The 22,992-nt window shown below is 46.9% G+C and overlaps 1 protein-coding gene and 1 long non-coding RNA gene across 3 annotated transcripts; both read right to left on the reverse strand.

Annotated features, from left to right (window-relative positions):
* Positions 1-216: 216 nt before the first annotated feature.
* Positions 217-22,992, reverse strand: LOC118370269 (SLIT and NTRK-like protein 3). 2 transcript variants are annotated; one of them, XM_035755215.2, is made up of 10 exons: positions 22,681-22,992; positions 17,939-18,223; positions 17,492-17,743; positions 17,171-17,286; positions 16,292-16,923; positions 15,738-15,928; positions 14,227-14,330; positions 13,931-14,150; positions 13,545-13,671; positions 217-3,401 (listed from the first exon to the last, which is right to left on the reverse strand). In XM_035755215.2, the coding sequence occupies exons 2-10, from the start codon at positions 18,161-18,163 to the stop codon at positions 2,332-2,334; spliced, it is 2,937 nt and encodes a 978-aa protein (XP_035611108.2). In that variant the 5' UTR covers positions 18,164-18,223; positions 22,681-22,992; the 3' UTR covers positions 217-2,331. The 2 variants fall into 2 exon arrangements, with proteins under 2 accessions (XP_035611108.2, XP_052355335.1); XM_052499375.1 differs by lacking the exon at positions 22,681-22,992 and adding an exon at positions 22,178-22,265.
* LOC127916703 (uncharacterized) lies at positions 3,437-8,678 on the reverse strand. Its single transcript, XR_008095600.1, has 3 exons — positions 8,380-8,678; positions 8,056-8,217; positions 3,437-3,791 (listed from the first exon to the last, which is right to left on the reverse strand). It is a non-coding gene; the product is annotated as an uncharacterized LOC127916703 (long non-coding RNA).

A 22,992-nucleotide genomic window follows, 5' to 3' on the forward strand; every position in this document is an offset into this window, starting at 1 on the left:
GTGTATGTGTGTGACATACTACATCAAACAGCAAGAACGAGCCTGCTCTAAATGTACTACTCTGGGTGTGTGTGTGTGTGTGTGTGTGTGTGTGTGTGTGTGTGTGTGTGTGTGTGTGTGTGTGTGTGTGTGTGTGTGTGTGTGTGTGTGTGTGTGTGTGTGTGTGTGTGTGTGTGTGTGTGTGAGGCACAGTGTAATTCAGGCCATGGTTTTAGAGTAGCACCCTTTATTGTATATATGATGTGGTCACTGTAGAGAAGGCTAAACCAGATGCAGAACTGTCCTTTACACCAGGGCTGGCCAAACTTCCTCCTGCAGAGATTACCATCTGAACAAGCTGAGTGTTTATGTTGGGCTGGAGCAAAAGCCTACACCTACAGTAGGGTCGTTACTAGCTTCCACAGCCCATTTCTCTTCTTAAAATGTGATTTTAAACCTAACAATAATCTTAATCCTAACATGAACCACACTGCTAACTTTAGACCAAAAAGACAACAAAAAAATCCCATATTTTTTTATATGCAGCCAATCTTGACTTTGTGGCTGTGGTAACCAGTGGAAACCACCCTGTATCTCTCCAGGAGGAGGATTGGCCATCTCTGCTATACACTGATATAATATGATCCCATACAGTAGCAAAGCTCCAACACACAAGAAACTAAGAATAAATATATTCACAATTTCCTCTAATATTTGTAGGAGATAAAAGCATAAAAAGGTACCTCCTTTAAAAGATAATAATCGATATTTCAAGTGTCTTTCTCGTGTCGAAACGCTTTGTCCTGGTTTTCTGTTCTTTTTCCCCTTTAAATCCATTAAAGTGACTTGACTGCCGTTTGTCCGATGAAAGTAGTCAAGTCAACATCCACTTTAGGAGTTTATAGCGGTGTCTCATGGTTCTCTCGCATCCCGCAGGTCCTTATATTCCACCTGAGAACAAACACACTCAGAGCCCTATTCAGGAAATTCCCTATTCAGGAAATTCCCTATTCAGGAAATTCCCTATTCAGGAAATTCCCTATTCAGGAAATTCCCTATTCAGGAAATTCCCTATTCAGGAAATGCAAACATACAAAGGCAAATAAACTCTTACAAATGCAAGTATACTCCTCTGTCTCTTCACATGAGGAAGGCTACTTTCGACTAGAATCCGGGAAATACAGTTTCAGCTTTTGATTGAATAGGGCCCTCAATTTCCCAGAGCAGCTCTGAGTCCCGGCCATTAGTATTCAAACCTCTGTTTAGATAAATAGATCTTCCTAGAAAAATAAGCCTTGACCACTTGCTGGCTGCTGCCCTGGTCAAATACGTGTGTCAAATACTGTACTTGAGCTGCCTTTGAGTTAGTTTGCCCAGTACAACTGTGGCACCAACGGAATAGCCCCATAAGTGTGTAAGCTAAATCCAAACTCATCTCAAGCACTTTTTTGAAAGTATCGGACATGTGTATTAGACCCAGGTCTGGCTGCTAGTTGCTAAGGCACTTGACTGTGTCATATCTCCCTCTTTCCACACCACAGGAGGCTAGTGAGAGGAGGACGGCTCATAATAATGGCTGGGATGGAGTGAATGGATTGGTACCCAACACGTTTGATACCATTCCATGATTCTGTTCCAGCCATTACAATGAGCCCGTCCTCCTCAATGAAAGTACCACCAGCCGCATGTGGTCCACAGTAACACTCAGACACAGTGACACTAATACCGGGTATGTAGTGTCCAGGGTAAACACACTTCAACACCTCTTCCACGTTCTTTTCATATGGAAAGTGTTACATGCTACATTAGACACCCGTCAGACTGGGACTCTGCGTTTACACCCCCCTCTGTTTACCACTTCATTCCTGACTCCTCCCTGTGTCTCAGTCTCTCTCTCTCACTGTGCTTCATGATGTTACTGGTGAGGCAGAGCAACTGAGTGTCTCATCAGCAGGTCTTTAGAGAGCAAACATGAACACACACACACCCACTGTATTGTCTAACATGAACACACACCCACCAGGGAAAGAGAGCGAAGGTCTGTACCGACCACAAAGATACACAATGAACACACACCCACCACATTGTCTTGTTTTGTGATGCTGGGAATAAAAAAAGCCTGATCTGATACTTAGTCATCAATGTTACAAAAAATAATTGCTAGTCTCAGGCACTGATCTAGGATCAGCTTATCCTTTCCAAAGCCTCATCTAAGAGTAACTTCCTCCTAGTCCTAACAGCTCTCCCCACACACAGGTTTACCTCTGCATATCAACATGTTCAAGACATGACATATTACAGGAGTCATTTATTGTCAACACCAGCGGTTCCATAGTAACATTAGAACATCTATTAGAACTGATAAGATCTGTCCAGGACTTCCATGTAATCCGGCTTGGTACTGAGTCTCATTCTCAACTCTCGCGGAAACTCTGAGTTCTGGCTCTGATTACTACTGCTTGGCCCCACGCACGCTGTCATTGTAGTAACCACGAGTGATTGGCTGGCTCTAGTTTCCTCTTTGGGTTCGGGGGGCTGAGGGGGTTGTGGAGGGTGGGGATAGCGGGGTGGTGGGGGACGTGTATACCTGTCCGGCAGGTCTCGGAACTCTGGAACGGCGGCGGACATTCCAGAGATCCCAAACAGGCAGTCAACCAATCCCACCTTGGGGGTGGGGCCCTGGCTGTCTATGACCGTTGGGCAGAGGGTCCCATTTCCGTGGAGATCTGAAAGAGGGGGTCCCACTGCCCCAGCAACGGTACTGATGGAGGGGGGGGACACCTCCATATTCCATTCTCTCTCTCTCTCTGCCACCAAACGATAGTGTCCTTCGCTCTCTCTCCCCGCCACTGAGCTGTGTCTTCCCACGTTCCCTTTCTCTTTAGAGGCAGAGAACTGCTGCTGTTGCTGCCTCACCACTGAATCATCCTCATTCTTATAGACTGGGCTCATGTGTGTTGAGGGACTGAGGTTAGGGTCAGGGCCAGGAACGACGGGGAGGATGCTATCGTAGACGAGGCTATGCTGCAAGGCAGACGGAGGAGGGGTCTTTGGTACCGGTAACCTGTGGTGCTGCTGCTCGGTGAATATCCCACATTCCATCTGGATCCCGGCCAGATCCACCTCACCCTGCCGCCGGAACGGCAGCTTGTCCCGCCTCCTCAGGGCATAGGCGATCAGCGCCGCTGCCGCAAAGAACGCCGACACGAACAGCACCAGCAGGCTGAGAACCAACACCGACAGAGGGATGGAAGCCTTGGTGATGGGACCCAGGGGGCCATTGCCTGGCACGGGGTAGCCCAGAGGGAAACCACCGTCTGGGGCTGTGGAGCTGTTCCACTCCCCATGGTTCTCCACCGTGGCCTGGTGGGTGTCCAGGTCTGGACAGAGGAGGTCCAGGGAAAGAGAGCGAAGGTCTGTACCTACAACAAAGATACACAATGAAAAGAAAGGCACTTTCTGTAAGTCACTGAAGTACAATAAACCAAACAAATAAAGGAACAACAGTGGAAGAGCCCCATGCATTCACCTACACTGCACACCTATGTAGAGGAGCGTCAGCTTCACACATCCATGCATTCACCTACACTGCACACCTGTGTAGAGGAGCGTCAGCTTCACACATCCATGCATTCACCTACACTGCACACCTGTGTAGAGGAGCGTCAGCTTCACACATCCATGCATTCACCTACACTACACACCTGTGTAGAGGAGCGTCAGCTTCACACATCCATGCATTCACCTACACTGCACACCTGTGTAGAGGAGCGTCAGCTTCACACATCCATGCATTCACCTACACTACACACCTGTGTAGAGGAGCGTCAGCTTCACACATCCATGCATTCACCTACACTGCACACCTGTGTAGAGGAGCGTCAGCTTCACACATCCATGCATTCACCTACACTGCACACCTGTGTAGAGGAGCGTCAGCTTCACACATCCATGCATTCACCTACACTGCACACCTGTGTAGAGGAGCGTCAGCTTCACACATCCATGCATTCACCTACACTGCACACCTGTGTAGAGGAGCGTCAGCTTCACACATCCATGCATTCACCTACACTGCACACCTGTGTAGAGGAGCGTCAGCTTCACACATCCATGCATTCACCTACACTGCACACCTGTGTAGAGGAGCGTCAGCTTCACACATCCATGCATTCACCTACACTGCACACCTGTGTAGAGGAGCGTCAGCTTCACACATCCATGCATTCACCTACACTGCACACCTGTGTAGAGGAGCGTCAGCTTCACACATCCATGCATTCACCTACACTGCACACCTGTGTAGAGGAGCGTCAGCTTCACACATCCATGCATTCACCTACACTGCACACCTGTGTAGAGGAGCGTCAGCTTCACACATCCATGCATTCACCTACACTGCACACCTGTGTAGAGGAGCGTCAGCTTCACACATCCATGCATTCACCTACACTGCACACCTGTGTAGAGGAGCGTCAGCTTCACACATCCATGCATTCACCTACACTGCACACCTGTGTAGAGGAGCGTCAGCTTCACACATCCATGCATTCACCTACACTGCACACCTGTGTAGAGGAGCGTCAGCTTCACACATCCATGCATTCACCTACACTGCACACCTGTGTAGAGGAGCGTCAGCTTCACACATCCATGCATTCACCTACACTGCACACCTGTGTAGAGGAGCGTCAGCTTCACACATCCATGCATTCACCTACACTGCACACCTGTGTAGAGGAGCGTCAGCTTCACACATCCATGCATTCACCTACACTGCACACCTGTGTAGAGGAGCGTCAGCTTCACACATCCAGGCATTCACCTACACTGCACACCTGTGTAGAGGAGCGTCAGCTTCACACATCCATGCATTCACCTACACTGCACACCTGTGTAGAGGAGCGTCAGCTTCACACATCCATGCATTCACCTACACTGCACACCTGTGTAGAGGAGCGTCAACTTCACACATCCATGCATTCACCTACACTGCACACCTGTGTAGAGGAGCGTCAGCTTCACACATCCATGCATTCACCTACACTGCACACCTGTGTAGAGGAGCGTCAGCTTCACACATCCATGCATTCACCTACACTGCACACCTGTGTAGAGGAGGTCAGCTTCACACATCCATGCATTCACCTACACTGCACACCTGTGTAGAGGAGCGTCAGCTTCACACATCCATGCATTCACCTACACTGCACACCTGTGTAGAGGAGCGTCACTTCACACATCCATGCATTCACCTACACTGCACACCTGTGTAGAGGAGCGTCAGCTTCACACATCCATGCATTCACCTACACTGCACACCTGTGTAGAGGAGCGTCAGCTTCACACATCCATGCATTCACCTACACTGCACACCTGTGTAGAGGAGCGTCAGCTTCACACATCCATGCATTCACCTACACTGCACACCTGTGTAGAGGAGCGTCAGCTTCACACATCCATGCATTCACCTACACTGCACACCTGTGTAGAGGAGCGTCAGCTTCACACATCCATGCATTCACCTACACTGCACACCTGTGTAGAGGAGCGTCAGCTTCACACATCCATGCATTCACCTACACTGCACACCTGTGTAGAGGAGCGTCAGCTTCACACATCCATGCATTCACCTACACTGCACACCTGTGTAGAGGAGCGTCAGCTTCACACATCCATGCATTCACCTACACTGCACACCTGTGTAGAGGAGCGTCAGCTTCACACATCCATGCATTCACCTACACTGCACACCTGTGTAGAGGAGCGTCAGCTTCACACATCCATGCATTCACCTACACTGCACACCTGTGTAGAGGAGCGTCAGCTTCACACATCCATGCATTCACCTACACTGCACACCTGTGTAGAGGAGCGTCAGCTTCACACATCCATGCATTCACCTACACTGCACACCTGTGTAGAGGAGCGTCAGCTTCACACATCCATGCATTCACCTACACTGCACACCTGTGTAGAGGAGCGTCAGCTTCACACATCCATGCATTCACCTACACTGCACACCTGTGTAGAGGAGCGTCAGCTTCACACATCCATGCATTCACCTACACTGCACACCTGTGTAGAGGAGCGTCAACTTCACACATCCATGCATTCACCTACACTGCACACCTGTGTAGAGGAGCGTCAGCTTCACACATCCATGCATTCACCTACACTGCACACCTGTGTAGAGGAGCGTCAGCTTCACACATCCATGCATTCACCTACACTGCACACCTGTGTAGAGGAGCGTCAGCTTCACACATCCATGCATTCACCTACACTGCACACCTGTGTAGAGGAGCGTCAGCTTCACACATCCATGCATTCACCTACACTGCACACCTGTGTAGAGGAGCGTCAGCTTCACACATCCATGCATTCACCTACACTGCACACCTGTGTAGAGGAGCGTCAGCTTCACACATCCATGCATTCACCTACACTGCACACCTGTGTAGAGGAGCGTCAGCTTCACACATCCATGCATTCACCTACACTGCACACCTGTGTAGAGGAGCGTCAGCTTCACACATCCATGCATTCACCTACACTGCACACCTGTGTAGAGGAGCGTCAGCTTCACACATCCATGCATTCACCTACACTGCACACCTGTGTAGAGGAGCGTCAGCTTCACACATCCATGCATTCACCTACACTGCACACCTGTGTAGAGGAGCGTCAGCTTCACACATCCATGCATTCACCTACACTGCACACCTGTGTAGAGGAGCGTCAGCTTCACACATCCATGCATTCACCTACACTGCACACCTGTGTAGAGGAGCGTCAGCTTCACACATCCATGCATTCACCTACACTGCACACCTGTGTAGAGGAGCGTCAGCTTCACACATCCATGCATTCACCTACACTGCACACCTGTGTAGAGGAGCGTCAGCTTCACACATCCATGCATTCACCTACACTGCACACCTGTGTAGAGGAGCGTCAGCTTCACACATCCATGCATTCACCTACACTGCACACCTGTGTAGAGGAGCGTCAGCTTCACACATCCATGCATTCACCTACACTGCACACCTGTGTAGAGGAGCGTCAGCTTCACACATCCATGCATTCACCTACACTGCACACCTGTGTAGAGGAGCGTCAGCTTCACACATCCATGCATTCACCTACACTGCACACCTGTGTAGAGGAGCGTCAGCTTCACACATCCATGCATTCACCTACACTGCACACCTGTGTAGAGGAGCGTCAGCTTCACACATCCATGCATTCACCTACACTGCACACCTGTGTAGAGGAGCGTCAGCTTCACACATCCATGCATTCACCTACACTGCACACCTGTGTAGAGGAGCGTCAGCTTCACACATCCATGCATTCACCTACACTGCACACCTGTGTAGAGGAGCGTCAGCTTCACACATCCATGCATTCACCTACACTGCACACCTGTGTAGAGGAGCGTCAGCTTCACACATCCATGCATTCACCTACACTGCACACCTGTGTAGAGGAGCGTCAACTTCACACATCCATGCATTCACCTACACTGCACACCTGTGTAGAGGAGCGTCAGCTTCACACATCCATGCATTCACCTACACTGCACACCTGTGTAGAGGAGCGTCAGCTTCACACATCCATGCATTCACCTACACTGCACACCTGTGTAGAGGAGCGTCAACTTCACACATCCATGCATTCACCTACACTGCACACCTGTGTAGAGGAGCGTCAGCTTCACACATCCATGCATTCACCTACACTGCACACCTGTGTAGAGGAGCGTCAACTTCACACATCCATGCATTCACCTACACTGCACACCTGTGTAGAGGAGCGTCAGCTTCACACATCCATGCATTCACCTACACTGCACACCTGTGTAGAGGAGCGTCAGCTTCACACATCCATGCATTCACCTACACTGCACACCTGTGTAGAGGAGCGTCAGCTTCACACATCCATGCATTCACCTACACTGCACACCTGTGTAGAGGAGCGTCAGTTTCACACATCCATGCATTCACCTACACTGCACACCTGTGTAGAGGAGCGTCAGCTTCACACATCCATGCATTCACCTACACTGCACACCTGTGTAGAGGAGCGTCAGCTTCACACATCCATGCATTCACCTACACTACACACCTGTGTAGAGGAGCGTCAGCTTCACACATCCATGCATTCACCTACACTGCACACCTGTGTAGAGGAGCGTCAGCTTCACACATCCATGCATTCACCTACACTACACACCTGTGTAGAGGAGCGTCAGCTTCACACATCCATGCATTCACCTACACTGCACACCTGTGTAGAGGAGCGTCAGCTTCACACATCCATGCATTCACCTACACTGCACACCTGTGTAGAGGAGCGTCAGCTTCACACATCCATGCATTCACCTACACTGCACACCTGTGTAGAGGAGCGTCAGCTTCACACATCCATGCATTCACCTACACTACACACCTGTGTAGAGGAGCGTCAGCTTCACACATCCATGCATTCACCTACACTGCACACCTGTGTAGAGGAGCGTCAGCTTCACACATCCATGCATTCACCTACACTACACACCTGTGTAGAGGAGCGTCAGCTTCACACATCCATGCCAGACATCAACCACATTGAAGATACGCAAGGACCTCCCTTCACTGGCCAGAGAACACAAGAAGAGGGGGTCCACGTTCACAGCAAGTTCCCAGCAGGAGCCATACCCCCGTTCATACAATACTGAGTAAAGGCTCTGAATACTTATGTGAATGTGATATACCTTTTTTAAATAATTTAGCACAAAAAAACCTGTTCCAGCATTGGACAATCAGCCTTCTTGCTGCAAAAAGGGCGGCATGCACCTCCAAATGGTACTCAGACGCCTGTAGGAGACAGAGACCCAGCAGGGTCCTGATGAAGACTGAGGAAGACTACTTCTCCATGGAGAACAGTGGAGAGCACCAAAAGTGCTTTCTCTTCTTTCTTCAAGCTAACTGGTGCCATATGGTTTCACATTCTGTCCCCTTTCATAAATGTAGCCTTTTTCCCCATCCTCCCATTCTTACAGGTCACAACCCTCCGATTCCTTCCACCGTCATCCTATGCTGTTTATTTGCTCTATAGCACCGGTTTAGAGCTGTTATGAACAACTAAAACAACATATTTCAATGTATTTTAGAATATCTAATGAAGGAGAATACATTTGAATTGATTAAAGGTTCATTTTGTGCATTTGTATAGCTGAAAAGGTCCCTTTCCCACTATTCAAACACAATAAAATAACGAGGCTATATACATGGGGTACCGAGTCAATGTGCAGGGGTACAGGTTAGTCGAGGTAATTTGTGCATGTTGGTAGGGGTAAAGTGACTATGCATAGATAATAAACAGCGAATAGCAGCAGTGTTAAAACAAGGGGGGGAGTTGTCAATAGCCCGGGTGGCTATTTGATTCATTGTACAGCAGTCTTATGGCTTGGGGGTAGAAGCTGTTATGGAGCCTTTTGGACCTAGACTTGGGGCTCCGGTACCGCTGGCCGTGCGGAAGCAGAGAGAACAGCCTATGACTTGGATGACTGGAGTCTTTGACAATTTTTTCGGCCTTCCTCTGACACAGCCTAGTATATAGGTCCTGGATGTCAGGAAGCTTGGCCCCAAGTGATGTACTGGGCCGTACGTACTACCCTCTGTAGCACCTTATGGTCAGATGCGAAGCAGTTGCCATACCAGGCGGTGATGCAACCGGTCAGGATGCTCTCGATGGTGCAGACGTAGAACTTTTTGAGGATCTAGGGACCCATGCCAAATCTTTTCAGTCTCCTGAGGGGGAAAAGGTGTTGTCGCGCTCTCTTCAAGACTGCCTTATACAGCTCGTAGAGTGTGGTCTCAGGGCCAGCATCGGTTTGTGGTGTTAAATAGACGGCTACGAAAAATATAGATAGTATCTACCAAGAGAGTTTGTGGTCTACAGCTTATCATGAGGTCCTCTACCTCAGGTGAGCAATACCTCGAGACTTCCTTAATATTAGACATTGTGCACCAGCAGTTTTTCACAAATAGACACACAATGTCCCGTTGGTAGGATGGTCTTGAACGGAGCTCATCCAGTTTATTGCACGTTGGCCAATAGAATGGATGGTAGAGGTGGGTTACCCTCTCGCCGAAATAATTCTCACAAGGCACCCGGATCTGCGCCACCTGTATCTATGTCTTTTCTTCATGTGAATGATGGGGATTTGGGCCTGGTCCAGGAGCAAGAGAATATCCTTTGCGTTAGACTCATTAAAGAACAAATCTTTGTCCAGTTCGAGGTGAGTAATCGCTGTTCTGATATCCAGAAGCTCTTTTCGGTCATAAGAGACAGTAGCAGAAACATTATGTACAAAATATGTTGCAAACAATGCGAAAAAAAACCACACAAAAAAATCACAATTGGTTGGGAGCCCAAAAAACGTCAGCCATCCCCTTCGGCACCATTACCATGATACAGCCTACAGTAGCAGCCAATGTGTAGTGTTCAACAGAGGCATACATTCCATGAGACTTTTGAAAGCATTCACCTTTTTAGCCACGTGTCCTTCAAACAAGTACGCTATATATGCAAAAGTATGTGGACAACCCTTCAAATTAGTGGATTTGGCTATTTCAGCCACACCCGTTGCTGACAGGTGTATAAAAATCGAGCACCCGGTCATGCAATCTCTATAGACAAACATTAGCAGTAGAATGGCCTTACTGAAGAGCTCAGTGACTTTCAAAGTGGCACAGTCATAACATGCCACCTTTCCAACAAGTCAGCCCCAGTCAACTGTAAATGCTGTTATTGTGAAGTGTAAACGTGTAGGAGAAACAATGGCTCAGCCGCGAAGAGGTAGGCCACACAAGCTCACAGAATGGGAGTGCATGCAAAAATCATCTGTCCTCGGTTGCAACACTCACTACCGAGTTCCAAACTGCCTCTGGAAGCAAAGTCAGCACAATAACTATTTGTCGGGAGCTTTATGAAATGGGTTTCCATGGCCGAGTAGCCGCACACAAGCCTAAGATCATAATGCGCAATGCCAAGAGTCGCTGCCATTGGACTCTGGAGCAGTGGAAATGCATTCTCTGGAGTGATGAATCATGCTTCATCATCTGGCATCAGACAAATCTGGTATTGGTGGATGCCTGGAGAACGTTTCCTGCCTGAATGTATAGTGCCAACTGTTAAGTTTGGTGGAGGAGGAATAATAGTCTGGGGCAGTTTTTCATGGTTCGGGCTAGGCCCCTTATTTGTAGTGAAGGAAATCTTAACACTACAGCATACAATTACATTCTAGACGATTCTATGTGGCAACAGTTCGGGGAAGACCCTTTCCTGTTTCAGCATGACAATGCCCCCTGTGCACAAAGCGAGGTCCATACATAAATGGTTTGTTAAGATCGGTGTGGAAGAACTTGACTGACAGTTTCTATTCAAGCGTTGATCGCCATGGTAATGGCTCTATAGTATTGGAGAAAAGTTGAAAAAAACGGACATCTTGACGTGTCATGTCATAACGTACAGCACGCATAAAGCAACTATTTCTGTCTTACAATCTTTCTCCACCAGGTGTAGCACTTCTCCCATCGTTTAAAAACAAGAAATGGACAGTGACGAGGTAAGGGGGGATACCTAGTCATTTTTTTCGTCATCATTGCATGCGATCATCATTCTCAAAGCCGCTATTTACTTCTAAGATCACTTTAGCACCGCCCTAAAAACCCGATTCAAATTCGACACAAACCTTCAAATAGGTATGTAATGACACATTATATAAACTCTTTATAGTGTTTTATTTACATTTTAGAGGTCGATAAGGTGATAAGTTGGACAGATCGAGTGAAAAAAGCAATTTTCCCACACGACATCTGTCCTTCTCACTATCATGCATTAGTTTCGCTTCCCCACCCGCCATTTTTAAAAAGAAACGGACAGTGTTTAGGTCATGTAATTGATTTTGTTAGAAAGGGGAGAAATTGTGCTTTACAATGGTATTGACATTACAGATGATCTGTAAGTATTATGTTTTGGGGGGCTAAAATAAGGGCAATTGTACAGACCAAGGCGATGTAGGAGTTTACGTTACACGCATTGATCTCAAAACAAACACAACTTCTTGCGAACGCTCGTGTCTGTCAATGCAATAGAATCCTCCTCCGGTGCGCTCTGCTTAAAATAAAATCACATACTAAATCTGTTGATTCTATCACAATTCCCTAAGCAGAAGGAAACGCTAATAGCGTAAACCACAGGTGTCAAACTCAGTCCATGGAGGGCCGAGTGTCTGCGAGTTTTCGCTCCACCCTTGTACTTGATTGATGAATTAAGGTCACTGATTAGGAAACAGACACTACGCCCTCCATGGAAACTCTAGTGTAGCTCAATCTCGTGCTTCTCGCACAGGTTTCTATTTCCTCTGCGGTCAGTTTATAGGGAACATTGCTTCTGAAATCCTTTGTTTTGGACTTTGCGTGCAAGGAGAGTTTTCTGAAGACCGTTGGTTCCAGACAGATATGTAAAACAGTTGTCCAGCTCCATCTCATCCTCCCAGATTTGAATGTGAGGAAAAGTGTGTATTCTATGTTTTGTTACTTTTATATCTGTTATTAATGGCTATCTTTCCCCTGAACATTCCTGTCTCTATTCATATTCAGGACTTTCAAACTCCTGGTCGTTTTACCATTTAATCAAATACTATGGAAATACCCCACACCTTTTCCCTTCCTTTCATTTCATTTAGCATTATACAAACACCTGTATTATTCATTCATCCTTTACATGGGGCGGCAGGGTAGCCTAGTGGTTAGAGCGTTGGACTAGTAACCGGAAGGTTGTGAGTTCAAACCCCCGAGCTGACAAGGTACAAATCTGTCGTTCTGCCCCTGAATAGGGGCAGAACGACAGATTTGTACCTTGTCAGCTCGGGCCTGTTCCCAGGCCGTCATTGAAAATAAGAATGTGTCTGACTTGCCTGTAAAAATAAAAAAAAATTAAAAACATTCAGCACAATGATCCTGTTTATTTCCTAATAAATCCCTTGTTAATAAAGTATCTACTGTTCTCCATGAATGCATTGCCTTGCCATTTAACAGTACTCAATTACCTTCACATAGAATTATGTGATCATTGTATTTATCCCTTGTGGCTAAGTGCTGACTCAGAACAAACAAGTGGTGCCCGATTAATGAATTCACATAGACACTCCTTTACACCTGGGAAGTGTCACGGGGAGAGGAATGGTGAACGGTGTGGTAATGTTAACTGTGCTAGAAAAAGAAATAGAGCCGCACACTCTATATATACAGTATATAAACTCCTTTTCATTTATTGGGTAAAACACCAATGTTTCCGCAGACGTTTGGAAGCCTTCAGATGTTGCTGTTTTACCCAATAAATGACTGGGCGTTTATATACATAGAGTGTGCGTCTCTCTTTTTTTTAATAGCTTGCAGTTTATTCACCGTTATTAAGCACATCTACACAAAATAATGTTATCTGGGTGTGTGCCAGCTCATGCTTTTTATTAGAATGTTAACTGTGCTGCCATGAGCCTTAGACCCCGGTACCTGTGGTCTCTTCTGGTGAGTGACAGACCACCTCCCCCACCACCACCACTGCACTCAGGCCCTCCAGCCAGCGCTTCAGAGGGGCCGCATCACACCGGCACTCCCATGGGTTCTGCTGCAGGTCCACCTGGGAGGAGATGATGGGAAAAGCTTTATTTTCAGTCTGTTTCCATAGAAATGTGATTGGTGCCATACAAAATGAGGAACATCTGGACTAGTCAAATTAGATGCTCTAGAATCCCCTTTACAGACAGACTGACAGACACACCTGTGCCCATACACGTTACACATACACACCTATACTCATACACACCACCCTGCTACACACCCTGTCTGCACACACACCTAACCCCCTACAAACACCCCTCCCCATCCCTTCCTCCTACCTGCACCAGTCCAGTGAGGTGCTCTAACACCCCCTCTACAGGCAGGCTGAGGAAGTGGTTGTTGCGGAGGTTGAGGCGAGAGAGGGAGATGCCCTGGAACACTCCGACAGGAAGTGATCTCAGCAGGTTGGCGTTGAGGAAGAGCAGCTGGAGAGACGGCATGGGGCTGAACACTCCCGCCTCCACCACACCGATCTCATTGTATTCAAAGTACAGGTACCTACAAGGAGATATGATCATACAGGACCCAGGAACGTGTGTGTGTGAGTGAGTGTGTGTGTGACAGTCAGTCCTACCTGAGGTTAAGTAGACCCAGGAACATGTGTGGGCTAAGCCTCTGCAGGTTGTTGCCGTTCAGGTAGAGACTCCTCAGGGTCGGCAGGCTGGAGAACGCTCCCTCCTGGAGAACCAGAGAGACAGACAGACAGACAGACAGACAGACAGACAGACAGACAGACAGACAGACAGACAGACAGACAGAGAGAGAGAGAGAGAGAGAGAGAGAGAGAGAGAGAGAGAGAGAGAGAGAGAGAGAGAGAGAGATACGGAAAGAGAGAGAGAGATACAGAGACAGATAGACAGAAAGAGAGAGAGTTAAAGAGAGACCGAGAAAGAGAGAGAGTTAAAGAGAGACCGAGAAAGAGAGAGAGTTAAAGAGAGACAGAGAAAGAGAAGGTAAATACAGGGACTTCCTGTCCATTGTGCCACAGGGCCCCTCAATGTTATCCAGGTATATGCTGAAATACAGGTTATAGGCCTAATGTTTTGTTTTTTACGCATAATTAAATCATAGATATCAAACGTGGCCATCGGTGCTTCCGGTGTATGACGCCTCAGGCCGAAGACAATCTGAACCCTAGGAGATTTTCTGCCTAATGACAACCTGAATAAAGGAGATCCTCTGGCTAATGACAACCTGAATAAAGGAGATCCTCTGGCTAATGACAACCTGAATAAAGGAGATCTCCTGGCTAATGACAACCTGAATAAAGGAGATCCCCTGGCTAATGCCAACCTGAATAAAGGAGATCCTCTGGCTAATGACAACATGAATAAAGGAGATCCCCTGGCTAATGACAACCTGTATAAAGGAGATATCCTGGCTAATGCCAACCTGAATAAAGGAGATCCTCTGGCTAATGACAACATGAATAAAGGAGATCCCCTGGCTAATGACAACCTGTATAAAGGAGATATCCTGGCTAATGACAACCTGAATAAAGGAGATCCTCTGGCTAATGACAACCTGAATAAATGAGATCCTCTGGCTAATGACAACCTGAATAAAGGAGATCCCCTGGCTAATGACAACCTGAATAAAGGAGATCCCCTGGCTAATGACAACCTGAATAAAGGAGATCCCCTGGCTAATGACAACCTGAATAAAGGAGATCCCCTGGCTAATGACAACCTGAATAAAGGAGATCCCCTGGCTAATGACAACCTGAATAAAGGAGATCCCCTGGCTAATGACAACCTGAATAAAGGAGATCCTCTGGCTAATGACAACCTGAATAAAGGAGATCCTCTGGCTAATGACAACCTGAATAAAGGAGATCCCCTGGCTAATGCCAACCTGAATAAAGGAGATCCCCTGGCTAATGACAACCTGAATAAAGGAGATCCTCTGGCTAATGACAACCTGAATAAAGGAGATCCCCTGGCTAATGACAACCTGAATAAAGGAGATCCTCTGGCTAATGACAACCTGAATAAAGGAGATCCCCTGGCTAATGACAACCTGAATAAAGGTGATCCTCTGGCTAATGACAACCTGAATAAAGGAGATCCTCTGGCTAATGACAACCTGAATAAAGGAGATCCGGTTGTTTCCCAGGTGAAGTAGATCCAGACTGGAAAAATTCCAGAAATCTGACTTATAGATCCGCTGGATGAGGTTGCCGCTGAGGTACAGCTTCCGTCCGTTGAGGGGGCGTGGCATGAGCTGGGACACGTTGTTGAAGCCGCTCTCCTTACAGTTGACTGTCAATCCTAGGTCTGGAACAATTATACTGTATCAACTTTATTTGTTCAGCTCTTTCATACATTTCAGCCCAACGTGTTTTGCATTGAGCACATACAGTATGCAAAGCTAGTCTCAGCAGTATGACATTATCAGACACAGTGGGGCGACTTCCTGTTTACAGACAACCACATAAATCACATTTGTCCCCTGTGCATAGTGCCATGATTGTCCCTGTTAGTTTGTGCCCCTTGTGGCTTGCCCACATTGTGAATAGCACAATAGTAGCAGTCTTGGCAAATTCAAATCTTTCTGTTGTTTATATCTGTTATCAGGAAGTCACCCAGCTGTGTGTGATGTCATACTGCTGAGCCAAAGAAGTCCCATCCAAACTGTACCTGAGATGTGGAGGTTACAGGTACACCCCAGAGGACATATGATGGGGATGGGGGGGCGAGTCTGGTACCCTGCGATGGGAGGGGGCTGGTTGGGGAGGAGGCTACGCTGGGTGGGGGGCATCCTGGAGGGCCGGGGACGCTTGGTGGGCCGAGGGGACCTCTCTCTCCCCCTCCGCTCCGCCGATGATGAAGTTGAAGAAGATGAGGTATGTGTGTTCTGATGGTGAACCATGGAGGACGGCTTGGTTGGTCTGGGCCTCCCAGGCTTGGGGTTCACTTTCGGGTGAGAGGGCGGATGCTGAGGAGGCTGTACCCCTCCGTGCTTCTCCCTCTCTCCCTCCTTCTCCCCCTCTCCCTCCACCTCTCCGGCACACAGTTCTTTGCGTGGTATCTCCCTCAGGTCTTTCCCGTGCAGGTGGAAGGGGTATTCGCAGGTGATGTCCCCCACCACTGCGGTGTAGGGGATGTGTCCCAGCCAGGTCTGCAGCTGGACTGCCTCACAGCCACAGATCCAGGGGTTCTCCTCCAGCTGGAGCTCCATCAGGCTACGGCCCACGTACTCCAGGGTCCCGGCGTAGGCCAGGCTCTTCAGACGGTTCCCCCGCAGGTCCAGGTGGGTCAGAGACACAGATCTGGGGGTGGAAGGGATCATTACGGCTGGGGTCAATTCCATTTCAATTCAGGAATGAAATTTCCACACTGCGAAAAATTGGAATTGGAATTGGTGATCATGTTATTGAAGAATAAGCAACATGACTGATACATGTTATAGATGTGACTGAAAACAACTTTTTCAGACAGTTACCTTGGTCAGAGTGAGAAACAGACCCATGATGTGGACATGGTAAAGCATGTTTAATAAGTTTAATCAGCAGATACCTGAAGAGATGAGGAGGCAGAGCAGGGATCAGGTTGTCATTGAGGATGAGCACTCGTAATTTATGCAGGTAGCGTAGCGCCCCGCTGTCGATGCGTTTGATGACATTGTAGTCGGCCTGTAGGTAGAAGGGATAAAGGTAAAGTCAAAGTGTTCAAATGTGACATTTTGACACAAACAGGAACTCATCAGGCTCAGGAGATCACACATAACTTATTGATTAGCGTTGTCACAGTAAGTATGGATGTAGACTAATCACAGTGATTATTGATGAGGATTGACCATTGATGGATCTGATGGGTAGTAATGATGTCAGGACCTACCTGCAGGTACTCCAGTGCCTCCAGGCCAGAGAAGGTGTCGTTGCGGAACACCTCCAGCTTGTTCTCGTGGAGATAGAGGCGTCTCAGTGTCCCCAGACCATGAAACGCCCCGGCACGGATGTCCTGCAGCGCGTTGTTGCCTAGGTTTATCGCCACGGCATTGCTATGGTGCAGGAAGCCGTTGCTATAGAGACGCCTCAAGGAGTTCCTCTGCAGGTTGAGCTTGAAGGGGCGGAGCCAAGACTGGGACACCTGATTGGTTGATTGATTGATTGATTGGTTGGTTGACTTTATTTAATCGTATACAAATACACATATGCCAAAACAGAAACAGTACATTTAGTGCAGTAATGCAGTACAGTGCAGAACAGGGTTGTTTATTAATATACTGCAGTATGTATATTATAAAATTAGGTACATTAGATTAAGCTAATGCAGTGCAGTCACCTGGCTGGCGTTAGTGAAGCCCCGCCCATCACAGTGCACGTGCAACACGCCCTCTTTGACCTCGCACGTGCACGGCTCGAAGCACGGTTCGTCCACCTCCTCCTCCGAGCTGTCCACCATAGGGGTGTGTGTGGAGGTGGGCGTCGGGGTGTGTGTGTGAATGTGTGTCTGGGTCGGGGTCACACAACCCAGGACCACCACAGACAGCAGGGAGAGCCACAGCATCCTACCTCCTCTGCCTTCAGCCCAGCCCAGGGCAGCGGCACACACCCACCCCTCACCACACTGCATACAGAAACACACACATGACTAATGTTAAATGGGATCCTATCAGGCCCAACCCAGGGCAGCGGCACACACCCACCCCTCACCACACTACATACAGAAACACACACATGACTACTGTTAAATGGGATCCTATCAGACCCAACCCAGGGCAGCGGCACACACCCACCTCTCACCACACTACATACAGAAACACACACATGACTACTGTTAAATGGGATCCTATCAGACCCAACCCAGGGCAGCGGCACACACCCACCCCTCACCACACTGCATACAGAAACACACACATGACTAATGTTAAATGGGATCCTATCAGACCCAGCCCAGGGCAGCGGCACACACCCACCCCTCACCACACTACATACAGAAACACACACATGACTACTGTTAAATGGGATCCTATCAGACCCAACCCAGGGCAGCGGCACACACCCACCCCTCACCACACTGCATACAGAAACACACACATGACTAATGTTAAATGGGATCCTATCAGACCCAGCCCAGGGCAGCGGCACACACCCACCCCTCACCACACTACATACAGAAACACACACATGACTAATGTTAAATGGGATCCTATCAGACCCAGCCCAGGGCAGCGGCACACACCCACCCCTCACCACACTACATACAGAAACACACACATGACTAATGTTAAATGGGATCCTATCAGACCCAACCCAGGGCAGCGGCACACACCCACCCCTCACCACACTACATACAGAAACACACACATGACTACTGTTAAATGGGATCCTATCAGACCCAGCAGAGTGATGCTTCTGCATGTCCCTTTGTTTGTGAACTACTGGCACCGTCGCATTAACGTTACTGTTCCTGGTTGTACTCTGGTTTTACATCCTGGAACCAACACTTGGACTGGTACCAGAATAAACTTGGTTTTCACATGAGTGAAAATATCATTTTATATTGTATATAGATATATGAGTTATAGTGCTATATTTAGGGGGGTGTGGTATATGGCCAATATAACACGGCTAAGGGTTGTTCTTAGGCACAACGCAACGCAGAGTAAATATTATTATACACTGGGTGGTTCGAGCCCTAAATGCTGATTGGCTGACAGCGTTGGTATATCAGACCATATACCACAGGTATGACAAAACATTTATTTTTACTGCTCTAATTACCTTGGTGACCAGTTTATAATAACAATAAAGCACCTCAGGGATTTGTGATATATGGCCAATATACCACGGCTAAAGGCTGTGTCTTGACACCCCGCGTTGTGTCATGCGTAAGAACAGCCCTTAGCTGGTATATTGGCCATATACCACACCACCTCTGACCTTAGTGCTTAATTATAATATAATTGACATTTATAGTATATATATTTATATAGAGGTTATAACACAGTTCAGGATACATACCAGACAGTGACGTGGAAAACACCCATTACATTCATCAACAAGGAACTAACAACAGCAATCCAAGTCCATTATAATACATTAGGTTGATTACCATGATAATACAGCAGATAGCATGAGAGAGGATCTGAAGACCTCTTCGGGACATAAGAGGCTGCTTTAAAATCATAATGACAGTCAGAGCGATGCTGATGATGACAATAAAATAATAGATTATAAACACAGGGCCGGATGGATGAGAGGAGAAGACTGCACTCGAAAACATGAGATGCAGTATAATTCTATGCTGTCTTTAACCAGGAAAATGACATCAGGAGAAGGAGTCTCTCTTTGCCTGATTCATGTAACTTGGAGGCCACCATGCAGAAGGTAATGGGCTACTAATCAAAAAACAATAACAATCAGAAGCTACTAGCCAGTTCAATTGCTCCTGCATATAGACAGACAGAGAGCTGTCCTCAGGCTCAATTGCTCCTGCATATAGACAGACAGAGAGCCGGTTGGCTGCTGTACGAGATTAGTTTAGAAGCAGCTAGCACACACTGAAGAAGGCCATGATAATGAAGGTAAAAAATGAATAATGAATAATGCAATAATAACAGCAACAGCAACTACAACAGCGATAATGCAACAATAAGGACAATGTAATAAAATGCAACGATAATGTTACAATAAGGATAATGCAATCAAGTGCAGTGGTAATGTAACAACAAGGACCATGCAACCAAATGTAATGATAATATAACAGTAAGGATAATGTAATAAAAGGTAATGATGTGAATCAGTGGCTGGGAAAATACTGCAGTACAATAACCAGACAACCTGAGATGAGATGTCAGAGAGAGGTGATTATGGAATGAGAGGAAGAGGACAAGAGGAGAGAAGAGGAGAAGGGGAGTGGAAAAGAAAGGGGGAGAGGAGAGGACGATAGATATGAAAAGAAGACTGGAGAGCAGGGAAAAGAAGATGAGAGACGGGGGAAGAGAAGAAAATAGAAGATTGGAGTGAGGGGGAAATGAGCAGAGGAAGAGAGGGAGCAGAAGAGAGAGAAACGAAAAGAGAGGACTGGGAAGAGGAGAGGAGGAGCAGAATGTTGTGCTGAAGAGAGAGGATTGATTGCGTAACGATGAGAAACCGTGAGTCAGTCAGTCAAGGCTATCGTGTCGCTTTCTCTCTTGCTCTCTTTCTCTCTCTCTCTCACACACACACACACACACACAGGAGAGCTCCAAGTGAAACGGCTCAAATCTATTGATATTGATTGTATCAAAAGCCTTCCTTTACCCTGCACACAGTATTCCCTGGCTGGAGAGAAATAGAAGGAGAGAAAGAGAGAGAGAGAGAGAGAGAGAGAGTGTGTGTGTGTGTGTGTGTGTGAAAGAGAGAGAGAGAGAGTAGAGAGGTTTGTAGAGTGAGTGGATAAATACATGCAGGTTTGTATTAAGTGGATAAATACATGCAGGTTTGTATTCAGTGGATAAATACATGCAGGTTTGTATTAAGTGGATAAATACATGCAGGTTTGTATTCAGTGGATAAATACATGCAGGTTTGTATTCAGTGGATAAATACATGCAGGTTTGTATTAAGTGGATAAATACATGCAGGTTTGTATTAAGTGGATAAATACATGCAGGTTTGTATTCAGTGGATAAATACATGCAGGTTTATATTCAGTGGATAAATACATGCAGGTTTGTATTCAGTGGATAAATACATGCAGGTTTGTATTCAGTGGATAAATACATGCAGGTTTGTATTAAGTGGATAAATACATGCAGGTTTGTATTAAGTGGATAAATACATGCAGGTTTGTATTCAGTGGATAAATACATGCAGGTTTATATTCAGTGGATAAATACATGCAGGTTTGTATTCAGTGGATAAATACATGCAGGTTTTTATTCAGTGGATAAATACATGCAGGTTTGTATTCAGTGGATAAATACATGCAGGTTTATATTCAGTGGATAAATACATGCAGGTTTGTATTCAGTGGATAAATACATGCAGGTTTATATTCAGTGGATAAATACATGAAGGTTTGTATTCAGTGGATAAATACATGCAGGTTTATATTCAGTGGATAAATACATGCAGGTTTATATTAAGTGGATAAATACATGCAGGTTTATATTCAGTGGATAAATACATGCAGGTTTGTATTCAGTGGATAAATACATGCAGGTTTGTATTAAGTGGATAAATACATGCAGGTTTGTATTAAGTGGATAAATACATGCAGGTTTATATTAAGTGGACTCTAGTATCCTTTTCACACTATAATTATGAGGTTAAACATATTGTGCTGGATCAATATTTAAATAGACACTACTGAAGTATTGCAATTTGGTCCTCATTGGATAATAACTGTCTGACCTACAAGACAACGCTGTTTACTTCCTCTAGCCACTTGATTGGCTAATAACTCAGGCCCCTCTCTCTCCTGTCACCCTCTCTCATTTTTCCTCTCTCTCTCGCGCGCAGAAATCTATTCATCCATCCATCCACTCATCTATCCATTTATCTATGCATCCAGAACAGGTGTGGTTAGACCTACTTTGATTTTCTTTCGTGACTCTTCCTTCCTTGTTTCCTTCCTTCTTACCTTCCTCCCCCTGTTCTCCATCCCACGGCCCTGCACCGTGGCGCAAACCAACCAGCAATGACCGCGGCAGCTGCTTACTACAACACATATTCATGTCACATAATCCCAGCGTCTACCTTTCCTCGCGAACCCACTGTCCAACCAGGGCCGATACATAGCTCTCCCTGCCTGGCGCAATCCGGCCCCTCTTCCCTAGAAACACAGCCTACCATCCAAAATCAAGACTATGTTAATAGCTACATCCATACAATAATGTCAATTAGTAACATTACTGGGCACAATTGTAATTATAGAATTACTGCATGTCCAAATAGTCATTAATATGACCTATCAAGGCACTAAATCCTTGGCACTAACGCAAACCATTTCTATTCGCCTTTGTCTGCCTCCCCCTTCCCCTCCCACTAGCGCTAAGAACCATACAGCGGCAGTGGGGAGACGGGGTCTTTACTCACTCAGGTCCCGCGAAGAAATCCACGAACAGCCGATGGGAGACTTTATGCGTTGGCTGTCGACATGTCTGTTTGCTTTTCAGCTGCACTCTTCCTTCCCTCTCTCCTTGCCTCTCCTGGAGCGGTTGAGGCGGATGGGGGGAGCAGAGGGAACGTGACAGGACTGCAATGTGGATGAGAGAGATAGAGATAGAGAGAGAGAGAGAGAGAGAGAGAGAGAGGGAGAGAGAGAGAGAGAGAGAGAGAGAGAGAGAGAGAGAGAGAGAGAGAGAGAGAGAGAGAGAGAGAGAGAGAGAGAGACAACCGTAGAAAAAG

This window comes from Oncorhynchus keta, chromosome 37 (assembly GCF_023373465.1).
Source record: "Oncorhynchus keta strain PuntledgeMale-10-30-2019 chromosome 37, Oket_V2, whole genome shotgun sequence".
Lineage (NCBI taxonomy): Eukaryota > Metazoa > Chordata > Actinopteri > Salmoniformes > Salmonidae > Oncorhynchus > Oncorhynchus keta.